General features: G+C 40.2%; 1 protein-coding gene across 1 annotated transcript in view; it reads right to left on the minus strand.

The window, feature by feature from the left end:
* Nucleotides 1–19,305, minus strand: part of zfpm2b (zinc finger protein, FOG family member 2b) — a 74,559-nt gene extending 55,254 nt beyond the window's left edge. The window contains exons 1-3 of the mRNA XM_060903925.1: nucleotides 19,254–19,305; nucleotides 8,616–8,768; nucleotides 4,203–4,304 (exon numbers count right to left, since the gene is read on the minus strand). Of these exons, the coding sequence (XP_060759908.1) occupies nucleotides 4,203–4,304; nucleotides 8,616–8,768; nucleotides 19,254–19,305 (307 nt within the window). The remainder of the gene's footprint in view (nucleotides 1–4,202; nucleotides 4,305–8,615; nucleotides 8,769–19,253) is intronic.
* Nucleotides 19,306–19,368: the final 63 nt, after the last annotated feature.

The following is a 19,368-nucleotide window of genomic DNA, read 5'->3' on the forward strand; positions in this document are numbered from 1 at the left end:
CACAGAAAGGCCCTCGCCGGCCGCTGGGCTCGAACCCAGGACCTTCTTGCTGTGAGGCAACAGTGCTAACTACTACACTACCATGCCGCCCTCACTTGTGCTCTGTCTCTGTCTATTTCTCTCTCTTTCTTGGCCTATCTGTCTCTCTCCCTCTCTCTCCCTCTCTCTCTGTATCTCTCTCTGACTATCTGTCTCTGTCTATCTGTCTGTCTCTCTGTCTACCTATCTTTGTGTGTCTCTGTGTTTCTCTCTCTCTCTGTCTGTCTCTGTGTCTCTCTGTCTCTCTCTGTCTATCTGTCTATTTGTCTCTCTCTCTCTGTCCATCTGTCTGTGTGTCTTTCTCTGTCTCTCTTTCTTTGTGTCTCTGTCTCGCTGTCTTTCTCTTTTTGTCTGTGTCACTCTCTCTCTTTCTGTCTCTGTGTCTCTGTCTGTCTGTCTCTCTGTCTGTCTATCTGTCTCTCATTCTCTTTTTCCAAGGTGCCAATTGTGGTTAATCCTGAACCACTTCCTGTTTGTCCCAAACAAAAATTCTGGTTCTCCATCAGTACGATCAGTGTAGAGATCCTGCAGGTCTGGAACCCATCACCAGCAACGTCAAGTACTCGGACATTGAGCCACTTCATCACCATGACAACAGCTCTTCTAACTCAAGTTCTTTTTATGACCTCAAACCACTGTACTGTAGAAAAAGCTGAACTATTCTGAACTAATGGCCCAAAAGTGAAACCAATTACGTTTTCTACATGGCTAATAATAATAAGACAGACAGTACTGTTTAATCAGATACAGTGGGGCAAAAAAGTATTTAGTCAGCCACCAATTGTGCAAGTTCTCCCACTTAAAAAGATGACAGAGGCCTGTAATTTTCATCATAGGTACACTTCAACTATAAGAGACAGAATGGGGAGAAAGAATCCAGGAAATCACATTGTAGGATTTGTAATGAATTCATTGGTAAATTCCTCGGTAAAATAAGTATTTGGTCACCTACAAACAAGCAAGATTTCTGGCTCTCACAGACCTGTAACTTCTTCTTTAAGAGGCTCCTCTGTCCTCCACTCATTACCTGTATTAATGGCACCTGTTTGAACTCATTATCCGTATAAAAGACACCTGTCCACAACCTCAAACAGTCACACTCCAAACTCCACTATGGCCAAGACCAAAGAGCTGTCAAAAGACACCAGAAACAAAATTGTAGACCTGCACCAGGCTGGGAAGACTGAATCTGCAATAGGTAAGCAGCTTGGCGTGAAGAAATCAACTGTGGGAGCAATTATTAGAAAATGGAAGACATACAAGACCACTGATAATCTCCCTCGACCTGGGGCTCCATACAAGATCTCACCCCGTGGGGTCAAAATGATCACAAGAACGGTGAGCAAAAATCCCAGAACCACATGGGAGGACCTAGTGAATGACCTGCAGAGAGCTGGGACCAAAGTAACAAAGCCTACCATCAGTAACACACTACGCCACCAGGGACTCAAATCCTGCAGTGCCATACGTGTCCCCCTGCTTAAGCCAGTACATGTCCAGGCCCGTCTGAAGTTTGCTAGAGAGCATTTGGATGATCCAGAAGAGGACTGGGAGAATGTCATATGGTCAGATGAAACCAAAATAGAACTTTTTGGTAAAAACTCAACTTGTCGTGTTTGGAGGAGAAAGAATGCTGAGTTGCATCCAAAGAACACCATACCTACTGTGAAGCATGGGGGTGGAAACATCATGCTTTGGGGCTGTTTTTCTGCAAAGGGACCAGGACGACTGATTCGTGTAAGGGAAAGAATGAATGGGGCCATGTATCGTGAGATTTTGAGTGAAAACCTCCTTCCATCAGCAAGGGCATTAAAGATGAAACGTGGCTGGGTCTTTCAGCATGACAATGATCCCAAACACATCGCCCGGGCAACGAAGGAGTGGCTTCGTAAGAAGCATTTCAAGGTCCTGGAGTGGCCTAGCCAGTCTCCAGATCTCAACCCCATAGAAAATCTTTGGAGGGAGTTGAAAGTCTGTGTTGCCCAGCAACAGCCCCAAAACATCACTGCTCTAGAGGAGATCTGCATGGAGGAATGGGCCAAAATACCAGCAACAGTGTGTGAAAACCTTGTGAAGACTTACAGAAAACATTTGACCTCTGTCATTGCCAACAAAGGGTATATAACAAAGTATTGAGATGAACTTGTTATTGACCAAATACTTATTTTCCACCATAATTTGCAAATAAATTCTTTAAAAATCAGACAATGTGATTTTCTGGATTTTTTTTCGCATTTTGTCTCTCATAGTTGAGGTATACCTATAATAATAATAATAATAATAATAATAATAATAATAATAATAAGTTAAATTTATATAGCGCCTTTCAAGAAACCCAAGGACGCTTTACAATTATAGACAAAGAAAAAAAAATAACAATAAAAAATAAATAAATAAATGAATAAATAATAAAAAATCAAAGTAAAAAGTCCACCAAGTAGGGATCAAGATGTAATTCCAGTAGTGTAGCAGCCACAGTCCCACCAAAAGGCACATGAAAACGAGTCCCACATCTCCAGCACCGCCGCCGTGACGCCGCCAGCAACATCGCTCGAACACCACGCCATGGATCCACAAAGCGAGCAGAGAAGCACCGCCACGCAGAGCGCTGGTGTGTCCCAAACCGCCGGCACAGCCGCCACGACGCCACCGAGCAACATCGCTCGGAACACCATGCCAAGCGTTAAAGCGCAGGGCGCTGGACAACCACGATGTAAAATGAGCAACGAGCTCACTGCAGTCCACAGCTGGGAGCGCAGGCATCACCCACAGTGAACCAAGGCCTGGAGGGAACTGACGCCCAAACTGGGTCTGGAGCTACACCACAACCGGCGGACAAAACACTCAAACAAACATCAAACTACACAAACACACAGAAAAAAAATAAATAAAATGAAAATTGAAAAAGAAATAAAATAAAAAAAAAGCTCTGGTGAGAAGCGGCAGCCAGAATGCGCACGACGCACTCTCAACCGGAAACGGAAACGAAAAAAAAAGGATGAAAATGATGAAAATTACAGGCCTCTCTCATCTTTTTAAGTGGGAGAACTTGCACAATTGGTGACTGACTAAATACTTTTTTGCCCCACTGTACACACTCATAAAACTGTGTTTCTCTTATTAAACACACACACGCACACACACACACACACACACACACACACACACACACACACACACACACACACACACACACACCATAATGAACACACAAGTAGTATAATTACAGCTCTGGGCTCACATTTCACCCAGGAAACAGAACAAAAAACATAATCAGATAAAAACTACACTGAGGCTCGTTATTGTTAAAAAAAAAAAAAAAACTCTATCTCACTCAGATAATCATGTTCTGCTGGAAGGGAGAGAGAGAGAGAGAGAGAGAGAGAGAGAGAGAGAGAGCAGTGATCGTGATGAGATATAAAGCAGATAAGAGCGATATCTCTCATGGAGGCATTTTGCTCTGGAGATCATCAGAAATGCTGATTAGTGTTCCATAAGCAATGTGTAATCACAGAATGATGTCAGATTTGATGCGGTTAGAAAGCTGTACTAAAAGCCACATTCAAGTTTGTTTTAAATCATTAGCACTCATGCTAAAGCTGATCACATTTAATGTTTTCTTTTTTCTGGTCCAGTAAACTTTATAGAAATATAAAATAGACAGAAACATAGCCACAATCTATAAAAGATCAATATTTTGTTAATTAAACTGTAATTACTCTTAGTAATTCTTATATATGTATTGTTTTGATTATTTTTCATTATTTATATTGATCCTTTAATGTGCATTATAATAAACACTTAATTTTGACCAAATCAATCAATCAATCAATCAATCAATCAATCAATCAATCAATCAATCAATCAATCAATCAATGTGTTAAATAATTTAATTAAATTTTTATTTTAGTGGGAAAAACACAAGTTTCACAATACAGAAGCCCTGTTATGACTGTGTGTGTGTGTGTGTGTGTGTGTGTGTGTGTGTGTGTGTGTGTGTGTGTGTGTGTGTAAAACAAAGCTGCATTAATGATTATTTCCATCAGCCTTAGTTGCGTAAAATCTACTGACATGGTGTTGACTTACAAATTCACAAAGCCTTGAAATTAAAAGAAATATCTACAGTGCAGCACAACATCACTAGAGATGGAAAGAGAACTTACTCGGGCCGTCCCACTCCTCTGATGCAGTTGGGCTGCTCGGGTTGTTCCCCTCATGTCCTTCACTGCCTTCTTTCTGTGCTTCCTGACTTCGACCCACATCCCCTGTTCAACACAGAGGTTAAAGGTTAAACTGTAAGCTTTTATAATTGTTGATTTGCAGAAAGAGTTCAGAAAAAATTTAAGTGTGTGAAAACAAATTTATGTGTGAAAACAAAAAGGGACCATAAAGCAGCCCTAAAGGATGTGTAAAGCAGTTCTAAAGGGACCTTAAAGATACCCTAAAGAATCCGTAAAGCAGCCCTAAAGGATACCTAAAGTAACCTTAAAAATTCCCTAAAAGAACCCTAAAACAGCCCTAAAGGATCCATAAAGCAGTCCTAAAGGAACCTTAAAAATATCCAAAAGGAACCCTAAAACAACCCTAAAGGATCCATAAAGATGCCCTAAAGAAGGCCTAAAGCAGCCCTAAAAGATCCTTAGAGGAACCTTAAAGGAAGCCTGAAGGAACATCTAAAAATGCCCTAAAGGAACCCTAATAAAGGATTAAAGGAACCCAAAAGATGCCTGAAAGAAACTGTAAAGCAGCCCTAAAGAATCCATAAAAATTCCTGAAAGGAACCCTAATAAAGGCTTAAAGGAACTCTAAAGGTGTCCTTAAGGAATGGTAAAGCAGCCCTAAAATATCCATAAAGATGTCTTAAAGGAACTCTAATAAAGGATCAAAGGAACCAGAAATATGGCCAAAAAGGAACCCTAAAGCAGCCCTAAAGGATCCATAAAGATACCCTAAAGGAACCCTAAAAGAGCCCTCAAGTAACCTGAAAGGAAGCCTAAAGGAACATCTAAAAATGCCCTAAAGGAGCTCTAAAGAAGTCCTAAAGGAGTTCTAAAATAGACTTAGAGCAACTTACAGGAGCCCAAAAGCAGCCATTAAGCATAAAAGAGTCTAGAAGCATCTGAAATTAGTCCTAAAGAAACCCTAAAGCCTAAAGGAGCCTTAAAGGAGTCCCAAAAGTGCCCCCAAAAAAGAAAACCTAAAATAGTTCTAAAGTAGCTTTAAATGATCCCTAATGGAGTATTAAAACAGCCCTAAACTGGGGCAAAGTTCCCTACTGAGTATAAGAGTTACATTTCCTTGTTGTAGCTCTGTGTGTGCGTGCGTGTGTGTGTAGATTTCTGAGAGAGAGATAGAGATGCTAATGTCTCTCACACACTTTCTCTCTGTGTTAAGCTGTGTGACTAAACTTATTGGAAATGTTTAATTCCAGCACAGGAATGAAATGAAGCTATAGGACAATTCCTTAATTAAACAGTGATTAAGGATTTTCTGCCACTGGTGTTTACACACACACATACAATTTTAGGTAAGATGACAAACTTGTGGTGGCACGGTGGTGTAGTGGTTAGCGCTGTCGCCTCACAGCAAGAAGGTCCGGGTTCAAGCCCCGTGGCCGGCAAGGGCCTTTCTGTGCGGAGTTTGCATGTTCTCCCCGTGTCTGCGTGGGTTTCCTCCGGGTGCTCCGGTTTCCCCCACAGTCCAAAGACATGCAGGTTAGGTTAACTGGTGACTCTAAATTGACCGTAGGTGTGAGTGTGAATGGTTGTCTGTGTCTATGTGTCAGCCCTGTGATGACCTGGCGACTTGTCCAGGGTGTACCCCGCCTTTCGCCCGTAGTCAGCTGGGATAGGCTCCAGCTTGCCTGCGACCCTGTAGAACAGGATAAAGCGGCTAGAGATAATGAGATATGAGATGACAAACTTGTCAATTAATCATAAGTTAGAGGAAAATATCGTAAAAGTAAGGAATAAACCACTTGAGGTTGTGCTGTTATAAGAAAACAGTCAGTGACAGGTTGGTGTGATGAAGTGGCGTTAATGCTACTTGATTACTTTTCTACAGCAGCACATCTTTCTTGAAGTGTTTTCTTCATCTTATACCACAGTGATTTCCCAACGTTTACAATTTCCATTTGTTAATCAGTGACACATCATCCTTTTTTACCATATATAGTTACATACAGAATAATGTCAAAAGCAGCCCTAAAGGAATTACAAGTCATTGCATACAGGAGCATAGAAGTTACAGTGAATTATCTGTTACTATACTGTAGAAACAATAAGGCATTAATATAAACCTGAGATTTGGAGTTGCACTAAAGGAAATTAATCAACACCTTCTAACTAATCACAATCCAGAATAAAAAAATATATCTACACTCTTAATTTTTTGTCTTGTCCATCTAAAGGAACCCTAAAAAGTCCTACATAGAACCTTAACACAGTGTTTCTCTATCAGAGAACCCCTTCAGGAAGCTATGAGCCCTTCAAGAAGCCTCTCCTTTGAGAGTGGAAGAGGTCTGAAGAGGCCACCTGGGTGAGCAGAATAAGGAGAGAAAGTTTAAAAAGAAAAGTTTGCCTTGTGGTCCAAATGTTGTCCAGTGCGACAGATGCTTGTTATAAAATAAATATTAAAATCTTTGAACAATAAATATTCATTTTCATTTTTGAGCGATCACGTCTTCACTCTTGTTTACTACAAAACACAAACTAAAACTGAAACAAAGCCTGAAACTAGAAGCACACAGTAAAATAAATTACAATCTGCATGCCAACTCAAATGAGCTCGCCTGCCCGGATTCTTTTCAGAAACAACAAAAGGCGCAGACGTACGTCTTTCCGCCAATTCAAGACAAAAAAAAAAAAAAAAGCGGAAGATTGCTCACGCTTTTGAAAATTCCTCGCTGAGAGGCGAAACAGGTGTACGCACTCCAATTTCCACATGCCAAACTTTTAAGAGGAAATGCAGAGGCGTTTCAAAAGAGCAGATTCATCATATGTGAGCCAGAAATTAAAAGCAGCACAGAGACTAAGCCAAATTATGAACACTCCTGAGGATTGGGCAAGATAAATTGAATTCCAGAAATTTCAAAGAGTTAATGATTTTCTCTGAGGGCAAATGGGAAATACTCTGTTAATATTTACTAGGACCAGTAACCCTGTTTGGGATGTGCTGGTGAGCAGTGGAAGTTCATCAGTTCAGATCCAGAAGGTTGTGAGGTCAAATCTCAGAACTGACAGACTGAGACACTGACTTTAACCTTCAACGGCTCAGCTTTGAGATTTCCACCAAAGATTTTGTTGTAATGAACCAACAGTGTGTCAATATATTGTCATATAGGCCCAGCTATTTTAAAATGGAGATTGCTTATTTACAATTTATCTGAATTTCTTTGATTTGCAAAAAAAAAAAACCTCAGATACTACAAATGGCAACATTATTCATATGAAGCATCCATCCATTATCTACACCGCTTATGCTTTGAGGGTCATGGGAAAAGCTGGAGCCAATCCCAGCTGACTTCGGGCAAGAGGTGGGGTTCATCCCAGGCAGGTCACCAATCTATCACAGAGATGAACATCCATTTACACTCACATTCACAATTATGGGCAATTTAGCATAGCCAGTTGACCTAATCCACATGTGTTTGGACTGTAGGAAGAAACCAACCATGCAAACTCCACACAGAAAGACCAAGATCAGTTGACCAAGAGGTTCAAACCCGTTACATTACAGGCATTTAGCTCTTATCCAGAGCGATGTACAACAGAGCAGCCTGGGGACCAGTTGGGGCTTAGGTGCCTTGCTCAAGGGCACTTCAGCCATTGCTGCTGTTCCAGGGAACTGAACCAGCAACCTTTTGGTCCCAAAGCTGCTTCTCTAACCATTAGGCCATGGCTGCCCCAGAACCCAGAATCTTCTTACTCTTGAGGCAATAGTACCACTATGCTACCCAGGAAACATTCATGTTAATAATATAATACATACTCATAATTGCCCTATCCAGCATCACACAGAAGAAGATGGGTTCTCTTGTGAGACTGGTTGCTCTGAAAGCTTCTTCCTAATGTTGTCTCAGGGAATTTTTCCTCACCACCATATTTGTGACAATGTCCATTGTTAAAAGCACTATGTAAATAAAATGTAATAATAATAATAATAATAATAATCTGTTGAATTCTGATTGAATAGAAGGTGTTGATTCATTTCCTATAACAGCATGGCAGTACTAACAATACATTATCGCTTCTATAGTAACAGCTCGTTCACAGAATCTTCACACTGTTTAATGTCGTGTGTAACGTGCTACGTACTACGCTAAACTATAATTAGTATAACTGAGATTGTTCATAGCTGCTAGAACATATAAAATATATATAACATATAAAATATTAAACGTACAATGATTCTTTTCTTTAATAAATATAAATATGCAATCACTGGAAAACTGCTGTGGTATAGGAGGAATAAAACATACTGTGGTTTGTTCATGGTTATGAGAAACGTGCATTTATTTATTTATTTATTTTTCACTTAAACACACTTGAGGTACAGATTTAAAATGACCACCTCACCTGCTCTGGAATCGTCCTCGTTTTTAATGTGAAAATTTGCTGGGTATAAAGGGAACTGCGTTTCTTGGTCCACAGTCATTTCTACATCTTTCAGGATCTCTTTTTCATCATGCTCTCTTTCCTCCACCTCTGACTGTCCCTTCTCAAACCCTCCTGCAGGACATGAGAGAGAAAAGCAAGAAAAGTAAATAACAGCCACTTTTGCTGTTTAGCTGTTTACTTCCTGTTTTCTTCTACGCTAACTACAGTGAATGAAATAAAATACATTTAGAAATAAAATAAAGGTAATGAAACAATTTTTTAATTAATTATTAATATTATATTATATTATATTATATTTTATTATATAGGAATATATTGTATTATATTATATTAATATTTTATTATAATATTTAGAAATAAAATAAAGGTAATTAAACTATTTTTAAATTAATTATTAATATTTAATATTTTTAATTAATTAATTAATCTATAAGGGGTGGCACGGTGGTGTAGTGGTTAGCAATGTCACCTCACAGCAAGAAGGTCCTGGGTTTAAGCCCAGCGGCCGGTGAGGGCCTTTCTGTGTGGAGTTTGCATGTTCTCCCCGTGTCCACGTGGGTTTCCTCCGGGTGCTCCGGTTTCCCCCACAGTCCAAAGACATGCAGGTTAGGTTAACTGGTGACTCTAAATTGACCGTAGGTGTGAATGTGAGTGTGAATGGTTGTCTGTGTCTATGTGTCAGCCCTGTGATGACCTGGCGACTTGTCCAGGGTGTACCCCACCTTTCGCCCGTAGTCAGCTGGGATAGGCTCCAGCTTGCCTGCAACCCTGTAGAACAGGATAAGTGGCTACAGATAATGGATGGATAATTAATCTATTTATTTTTTTTGAAATATCACATTTAACAATCCAAACACATTCACACTTGTGGACTGACAACATGATGAGCTAGCAAACTAGCTTAGCTAATCTTACTGAGGCTAAGCTGCTCCTAACTGTGTTCAGAAAACTCTGAACTTCAGGAAGGTTTGATTAAGATGTAGGTGATATATTATTCTCTTTTAGCACAAATTAGCAAAAAATTATCATTTTATTCACACAATCTTTCACGAAATATCTGTTAGAGTAGTGAATTTGTGGTTGTAGCTGTCAAATAGCAATTAGCAAATACTGAGGTAAAAGTAAAACTCAGGAATTTTCTGTCAGTGTGATTTCACTCTCTCTCTCTGTGTGTGTGTGTGTGTGTGTGTGTGTGTGTGTGTGAGCGAGAGAGAGAGAGAGAAATTTGGACTCTGCATGCATCCCTGTAGACGCTAACACACGCTGCATCAATCACACAACAGGGCTCTTTGGCACAGGACGTGGACGCCTCAGTCTCAGTGGCATGACGCCTAGATCTCACTAACACAGACAGAGAGATGAGGATGCTTCTGCTGAGGGATGGATCCTGGTTTTAGACCTATTTTTTCTTTTCCCTTTTTCCCCCAGCATTCAGTTAATCTTCATGGATTTTCACTGTTACCTTGAACGCAACACTTAGATTTATATGTTAGGTATCACTGCAGACTTGGAGATGATATTCTTCGATCCATCATACTAGTTTATCTGCTCTGTTTTAAATGAATAAAAAAAATTTGGACCCCTTCTGGGTGGCACAGTGGTGGTCTCTATTTCACTGATTACCTACTATTACGCTATAGGAATTGGCTGGCATTTAACAGTTATTCCACAAAATCGAGTCGTGCATGAGCTGATAGCTGACGAGTCACATAGCACCGAGTTGTCTATAAGCCATGTATGACGAGATTGAGTGGAATAACTGTTTTATTCTATCTACATTCACTGGATTTTGAGAAACAGAGCATTTTTATTTTCATTTTTTGCAAATTCAATAAATAAAAACATTATACAAAACGTCCGACAAAATAATTTCCGCTTAGAATGTAAACAAACCAGCGAAATGACAGGAGCAATTTGTGAAAAATATGATAATAATAATTCTTGAAAAATAAAAAAGACATGTTCTTAACATGACATACTTTCATTCCTTTTTATGTATTTTTTTGTATTTTGGGGGGTTTTGTTTTCGAGTAATATTTATTTTGTCTTTGGTTGGTTCAGCAACATGTGCCACCATTTTCTTCTTCTTCTTCTTTCGGATTTTTTTGGTGGTTGGCAAACCAACTTAAAGGTGCATTACCACCACTGACTGGGTTGGAGTGTGGAACAGGAAATACTGGGGGGGTTACTATATTCTTTTAGCTATTGCTGTTTCTTTTAAATACTTGATAATAAAGTGATATATCTGACTTGATGAACCCTGCCATTTTGTTTTACTCTACTCATGGTATATGGTATATGAGCTGATATCCTAGTAGTAGAGTAGCCAATCAGAGCGTGCGATTGCTCATATCCAGTGAATGTGGACAGAATAATACTGGATATGCTAGCTACACACGAAAAAACTAGCTACTTAGCTTAGCTTTAAAATAAGGTAATACAGAGCTAGATAGCTAACTAGGGCAGCACCGTGGTGCACGCTGCCATCTCACAGCTCCAGGGTTCCCAGTTCGACCCTCAGCATGTGTTACTCTCTGTGCAATGTTTCATATTCACCCTGTGTCCATGTGGGTTTCTTCTGGGTTCTCTGGTTTCCTTCTGCCTCTCAAAAACAGGTCAGTTTGTGGATTGCCAATGCTAAATTCACCCCAGTTGTGAGTGTGTGTGATGGGAGTCCCATCCAATCCTGCCTCACACCCAGTGTTCCCAGGGCCTCTGGATGGATTCACCACAACCCTGATCAGGATAAACTGAACCATGAATAAAAAATGCAGATATTCTGGACACAATTACTAGAAACACAAGTAGAATGAAGTTAAGATAATTTGTGTGGTAGATAATGTGATGTCTGATTGGTCCATTTCCAAAAATTGATGCACTTTTGTTGTTTATGATTTTGACACACTAAGTAAAGAAGGTTATAAATTAAATGCATGTCTCTAATTAAATCTATAACTGCAGCATGCCATATACTCAGGGATGAGAATTTTCCGCTAATCGGCGGATTTCCGACTTTTTCAGACCAAAATGATCGTTTTTGAGATCGATGTAAATCCGCTGAGAAATTTTCGGGGGGGGGGGGGGGGGGGGTATGGTTAACGATCTGTGGTCACCTTATAACGTCTTGATTCTTGGTAGGCTCCGGGTCAACACACTCGAGTCTTTCGACATGTCGTAATTAACATTCACTTTTGTGACAATGTTCGACTTATTTGCGGTAGAATTTTCGGGAAATCCCATTGCGTGCAGTGTATAAACACAAGTGCGCATGCTCTCCACGCGTGGCTTGCAGTCGCCGTTCTCCGACCGGACACACTATTTGATGATACGCATTGGTAACATCGGAAAGACACGTATTCAGGTGGGATATTTTAGCATATCGACAATGGCAAAAGTCCTAGATAAGAAAGAAGAGGATCGAGCGAGGGAGATTGATAAAGGTGCAGGAATAAAGAACTGTTTTCGATGGGCTTGGTTAGAAAGAACACTGAATGTCGAGATCGACAAACAGACTGTCACAATGAAGCTCGGTGATCACATATGGAAAATAGATGTCCCAGGAAAAGTACTTTGCTCATTGTGTTCTGACATGATAAACTACGCTAGTAGAGAGGCAAGGACTATCGAACTTCACATATACACCAAAAAACACACAAAGGTAGGTTGAAAATGATTTTGCCTGTTCAATGATGCATTATATTTATAATGTATATCGCACGAATTATTGCCATGGTGTCTCAAATACATGTCATATAAGTGTGTATCTTTTATAAATGGGGTTAGCTTATCTAATGTAGCATGTTGGGGGGAATCATAGTATCTCATCTATATTTCTGATAAAATTTTAGGTATGATACCATGGATGGGCGGCACGGTGGTGTAGTGGTTAGCGCTGTCGCCTCACAGCAAGAAGGTCCGGGTTCGAGCCCTGGGGCCGGCGAGGGCCTTTCTGTGCGGAGTTTGCATGTTCTCCCCGTGTCTGCGTGGGTTTCCTCCGGGTGCTCCGGTTTCCCCCACAGTCCAAAGACATGCAGGTTAGGTTAACTGGTGATTCTAAATTGACCGTAGGTGTGAATGTGAGTGTGAATGGTTGTCTGTGTCTATGTGTCAGCCCTGTGATGACCTGGCGACTTGTCCAGGGTGTACCCCGCCTTTCGCCCATAGTCAGCTGGGATAGGCTCCAGCTTGCCTGCGACCCTGTAGAAGGATAAAGCGGCTAGAGATAATGAGATGAGATGAGATACCATGGATAACTCTCCTACTTATTGCTCATTTCATAGGGGGACGGGGGGAATTGCTGGCATGTGCCACGCGGGAGCGTCTGCCCAAATTTTTTAGGCCGAGATGAACTTATAGTTTTTGATTTTAAAAAAAATTTCCAATATGTAATGCCCATTGTACATGCCTGTTCTTTAATTCAAAATCACCATCTTGATCTTCAAATTGACCATATGGTATATGTATTACATTACACAACATCCTGTCCAGATAAAACCTAGTTAGTACACACAACAGTTGAAAGGGAAGTGATAAGTGATGTTGAATGTTGCCTGCTTAATATGTAAGACCTCCTGCTACCATGATAACATCAGAAGAAAGCTTAAGAGAATTATATGATCGAACGTTTTTCTGGTTTGCACTTCATTTTAAAGGATTAGAGCAGGGGTGTCAAACCTGATCCATAAAGGGCCTTGTGGCTGCAGGTTTTCATTCCAGCCATGCAGCAACACACCTGACTTGGCTCATTCAATCAACTGAACTGTCTTCACACAGTCAAATACTTGCAGCCACACCCACCCTTGATTAAAGGGTGGGTGTGTCAGTTGATTGAATAAGCCAAATCAGGGTGCTGCTGCATGGCTGGAATGAAAACCTGCAGCCACACGGCCCTTTATGGATCAGGTTTGACACCCCTGGATTAGAGTATTCAAAGACATGAATAGCAAAAATGCAGAAATATCATACCGTAGAGCTCGTTTATATTAAAAGGTGCACTGAGTTTTTGAAATCATCAAATGTGAATTGATTAAAAACAGGTTCTTGTACCCTATTAATCATTTTCACCTGATAGCTCACCAAGAAGGGGAATTTATTTCCAAATAAATTTCAACTTTTTGCTGATAAAATTAATGGTTTTGGGGTAAAAAAAAAAAAAAAAATAGCCAAAAATCATTAGCTCCCGAACCCCGGGGCCCCCACTGGGGCTCTGCCCCTGGGCCCCACTGGGTGCCTGCGGTCCCCAAACCCCCGGCTTTTTTCAGACTTTTTTAATATTTTTCATTCTCATCCAGTGGTGTAGTGGAGATTTTTAAAGTGGGGGTACACGATTCGTGACGTCATCGATTTGATATCATGTCAGAAGCGGTAGCCTTTGTTTGGTCGCCTATGTTTGGTATGAATGATTTGTATAAATGTTACGTTCTTTTAACAACACAAGAGGGCACAAGAAGACACTTTTTTTCAGACATTTTTATGTGTGCAATTTTCATTCGTGTTTGTCAGTACAGCCCAACTGTTATGGCGAAAAGCCGCGGTTTATTTTGTCTCCAATAAATATGCCGAAATGGCTAAAGAGGAACAAATTCGCCTTCTCCTTCCGAATACATCGTCGTAGACAGCACCACTCTGCTGCTGGAACTCAACATAAACCTTGCATAGGTTTAACATGGACTATCAGGCGTGAAGCCAAAATATTGGAAATTATGGTACACAAACACCTTTGTTCATGTTCGATTCATGTTCATTTGAGCCGAGCTGCATTCGGAATTCGATATTTTTACTAGCCTACTTACTGCCGTGGCAACAGCTACAGCATGTGTCCAGAAGTTCAAAAAAAGTCACGTCACTCACTCACATCGCATACAAACCAGCAATGGGCTGAAATTTATTATAAAAGGCACCAATCGAATAAATCAAGCATTTAGTCTGGCGCGATTGAGGCACCTGCGTATACAAAATACATGACATGCAGCCATTGGGTTAAGCCCTACCATGCACTCCTTCTTAAAGACTTGAGTATTTCTTTACATTTATTGTCTTTTTTTTTTTTTTTGAATCTCACCTCGGGAGAAGTGGGTGGACGGCGTACCCCCGCGTACCACACCCACTACACCCCTGTTCTCATCCCTGTATACTGTATATGTCCTGACTTGTTTATATTCCCATTTAGAGAATTAATCATGTTAAAACTTTGCAAATCCACTTCAAATATGCTTATATGCTCTCTCTCTCTCGCTCTCTCTTTCGCTTTGTTTTGCTGTATCTGTAAATGAGATTAGGAGGAATGATTACACAGCAGCGAGACATGAATAGGAGCTGAATCGCTGCAGCATAATAAAGCTTTTTTTCCTTATTCACTCTCTTTTCCAGTCCGCTGTATCAGCACAACGATGCCTCATGTGCTGCTTCTTTATATGAGCTGGAGGGTCGAGTGTTAGCGATGTGATTACAGAGAAAAACTATAATCTTTGCTAACTAACAGCTAGCTAAGTTTCAAAGATTTGAGTTATCTGAGATTTGCTTATACTTTGTGAACTGCCTAATGATCATAAATCTTGCTAATAATCTGTCCTCGCTACATCGCTAAACATCCAGCCAAACCCTAATCATAAAAGCGTAATCCGTGCCTTAGACTGTTTATAAAATATCTATAATGTTTGTAAAATCTCTTGTAGCACAATGGAAGTGGTTTCTCAACTTAGACTGCACAAGCAATGTAGCTGAAACAGGTAAGTAGGCAGTCGATTTCTGTTATTCAGAAGCTTGCTAATGATCTAAAATGCCAAAATTCTAGCTTGCTAACTACCTCATGCTAAGCAATTAGAATAGTGTAGGGCTAAATAAAAAGCTATTCAGCTAAATTATCTTCCATTTGCATGCAAAGTATACAGACTCATAGTTAGCTCTCCTTAACCTGGCTTGCTAACAAAGTCACATGCTAAGCAGCTAGCAAATTTCTATTTCTGGGTGTGCTGGTATGATTTGACCCCAGACACTGAGAAGAAGTCTAAGACTAATTTAATAAATTTTGTCACATCTGAATTCATGTGAGATGTGAATTTATATAATTAGTCAAGGAAAAAAGTTAGCTAAGGCTTTTTCAGTATATACATACATTTGAGTGTCTGGACCCCAACAACCCACAAACTCTGAAATAAGACACCCAGTCAGTTTCTTTTCGGCTCCTATTTCAGAAAACATGAGCTTCAACAAGCCATTCAGACTAGTCTCCTCTTTCTATGTCACAAGGGGAGCTTATTAGAATGATCCTGCCCCCTCATCTGAATATCGTATCTCCACTCATGGCTTGAGAGCTGCCTTTGCAAATAAATATTAAAGAGGAAAGTGCTACCTGATTGGCTGGCAGAAGAGGGGGTGGGGTGAACAGTGGCTGATTATCATTTAAAGGAACAGGCCGTTCCTCAAATCAGGCGTTTTGAACAGGGCTGTTTAGACAAGGGGAGAAGAGAGTTGTGGTGTTTTATCCTTGTAATATTTTGACCAAAGCATGTCACAGACATTTCATTAAGACCTCAGAGAACCGGGTCAACATGTGGAAAAGTGGTATAATACATCACCTTTAACCAACTCTGGTTACACGTATTCAAATTTCCTAAATTTGCATTACATGACCAGGCACAATTTCTTAGCTTTATGTTCAAATAATAGAGAAACCAGATAATAGTGAAAGTCTTTAACATCTCATCTCATTATCTCTAGCCGCTTTATCCTTCTACAGGGTCGCAGGCAAGCTGGAGCCTATCCCAGCTGACTACAGGCGAAAGGCGGGGTACACCCTGGACAAGTCGCCAGGTCATCACAGGGCTGACACATAGACACAGACAACCATTCACACTCACATTCACACCTACGGTCAATTTAGAGTCACCAGTTAACCTAACCTGCATGTCTTTGGACTGTGGGGGAAATCAGAGCACCCGGAGGAAACCCACATGGACACGGGGAGAACATGCAAACTCCGCACAGAAAGGCCCTCGCCGGCCATGGGGATCGAACCCGGACCTTCTTGCTGTGAGGCGACAGCGCTAACCACTACACCATCGTGCCGCCCGTCTTTAACATCAACTTGAATTTTTTTAGTTGATGTTAAAGACACGGTGATCATCATCATGACCCTGACAAGCTTCACAAGGGTTCATGAAAAGGGTTCGATCTGAAAATCCATCCTTTGTCTCGTACTTTCAAAGACACCCATGGCTGAAAGCCAAGTCTTTTAACCAGTTGTGTAACCCAGACTGAACGATTGCATCATTGTTTTTGTTCAAAGGCACTGATCATCGATCAGCATCGAGCTTCCTGGTTCAATGATGGAGTGAGTGATAAACGTCTGGTGGCCAGACATCACTGATAGTGATTAACGGCTGTCAAATAAACATCCTTTCTTCTTTTTTTCCCCCCAACATGGCAATGTTAATCCAAGACATTGTTAGTCTTTAAAGACAATGTAACTTTGTCTGTATTAAGGCTGAGCAATAAACATCTGCCTTCTGGACATCACTGATCATCACTGACAGCGCATCTACTAAAGCTGACAACTGATGATTCGACATTGTTAAATTTAATCTTATCTTGGGATACCATGTGTAGGAGACCAGAACACCAAACAGCTGATGATGTTCCAGTTGGTAAGTTTGATCAATTACAACTTTCTTTTATTGTACAGAAACCAGGAAACTGATGTGCTGATTTGACGAGGATGGTTCTATGGCATTTTGTCTTCAATCAAGTCACAACTCTATTAAACACAACTCTTGAGATTATGAAAGGAAGAAAACACAGCACAGCATGCTGTTATAGAAAAATAATCCATGACGGGGTGATTATTTTCCTGTAACAGCACTTACAATTTCTATTTAAATAGATTATCCATTTATAATTACATAAAATGTTGTGCAAAATCTGTGACACAAGTTAATTCCTGTTATGACTTCCACCAACTTTGTTGGAGGAGGTTATGTTTTCACATCCGTTTGTTTGTTTGTTTGTTTGTTTGTTTGTTTGTTTGTTTGTTTGTTCCCAACATAACTCAAAAACTAGTATATGGATTTGGATGAAATTTGGGGGAAAGGTGAGCCATGGGCTAAAGAACAATTGAGTAGATTCTGATGCAAATCCGGATATGTATGTGGATCCAGGATGTCTGTTCCCAACGTAACTCAAAAAGTAGTGAATGGATTTGGATGAAATTTGGAGGAAAGCTTTAGTATTACTCTAGGTTCAAGTGATTCGAGTTTGATGTTGACAATATGTGGCTTAGCAGAGATATGCTAGGTCCTTCTAGTTGCTAATGTTACAGAAGTTAGAAACAGTTGCTCTATCACCAGCCTCTCTTTTCTCTCATCATGTTACCAAGAAACTGTGATGTTTTTAACCATTTTTGCAAGTGTCCTCTGTACACGTTTCTGTGTAAGTTGCTATAGATACACTATTGTCAGAGCTGCTGTAATAGAAAATTAATCAACAGCTCCTGACCAATCAGAATCAACAAGTAACAAGCATCAGGAAGTAACATGATTCTGAGGCATTAAACATCAGTAAATGGTTAAAAAGCATGATGAATACTATTTTAATAAAGAATGAAAAACACAATCTATGAATTGAATTGCTGTTGTATAAAAGGAAAAAAACAGTTAGAAAATAGTGCTGGTGCTTAATGCGGAACAATGAAAACATGCCACGAAAAAAACAACAAATTATCAACAGAATCATTAAGCACATCCCATATTATTTAAGCAATATCACAGGACCAAGAGTGCGGCTATACTGAATATATTGACACCGCTGTGATTTGGCTATAGGTACGATACAGTAGCTAATCATAGCCGTGCTGATGTTCAGTATAACCGCATGACTGTGATTTTGCTTTTATATATCATTTTTATAAATATTACATTAAAAATGAGTGGCATTTCAGACACAATATGGCCAAATAATTTGTTTGTTTTTGCTCCACAAATGAAAATAGAGCCTGAAGAAGCCACACTCACTTTATAGCCTGTCGGCTAGTTGGCTAGCTCGCTAACATTGATTTGTACATTCCTGTTAAAGGTAAAGTGAAACTGCATTCCTTCAAGCCTTTTCATCTTCATTTGATGAGCTTTCATATATGAAGTCAGAAGTTAAATTCAGTAAAAATGCATCATTTTCCATGTCTGCTGATGGACTAACTCCACTGTAGTAACCGTTTCAGTGGGACTGTTGCTAGAATTGAAGTTTTACGTAATGAACACAGACAAGTGGAATGTGTATACACACACACACACACACGCACACTGAAACATCCCAGTGTGGTTATACTAACTATCAGCATTCTCGGAACGCCACTTGTCCAATCAAATATAAACATACATAATAATAAACATATTTAATGTGCTTCAATGTCAGTTTTCCTTTAATACTGGCACATATCCAGTCATCCCCCATCTTTCTTTTAAGCATGGGTGCTACTCTAATACTGGACGGAGTTTGATCCCGTGTCTTATACTTCCTTACTCTGATAAACATCACTGTTATGACTTGCTAAAAGATGCTGGAGTGCTTATAAAAGCGTACAGAAACATTTGGCTCGTCTCGCACTCGTATCCATCTCCTTCCTGCCTTCGTAGGCCAGTGAGCCACAGCACTTCATAGCTCATTAGTGCTGAACAGATGCTGCTGAGAAAGCTGGCACACAATAACCCCGCTTTATATT

Source organism: Neoarius graeffei, chromosome 22 (genome assembly GCF_027579695.1).
Source record: "Neoarius graeffei isolate fNeoGra1 chromosome 22, fNeoGra1.pri, whole genome shotgun sequence".
Classification (NCBI taxonomy): Eukaryota; Metazoa; Chordata; class Actinopteri; order Siluriformes; family Ariidae; genus Neoarius; species Neoarius graeffei.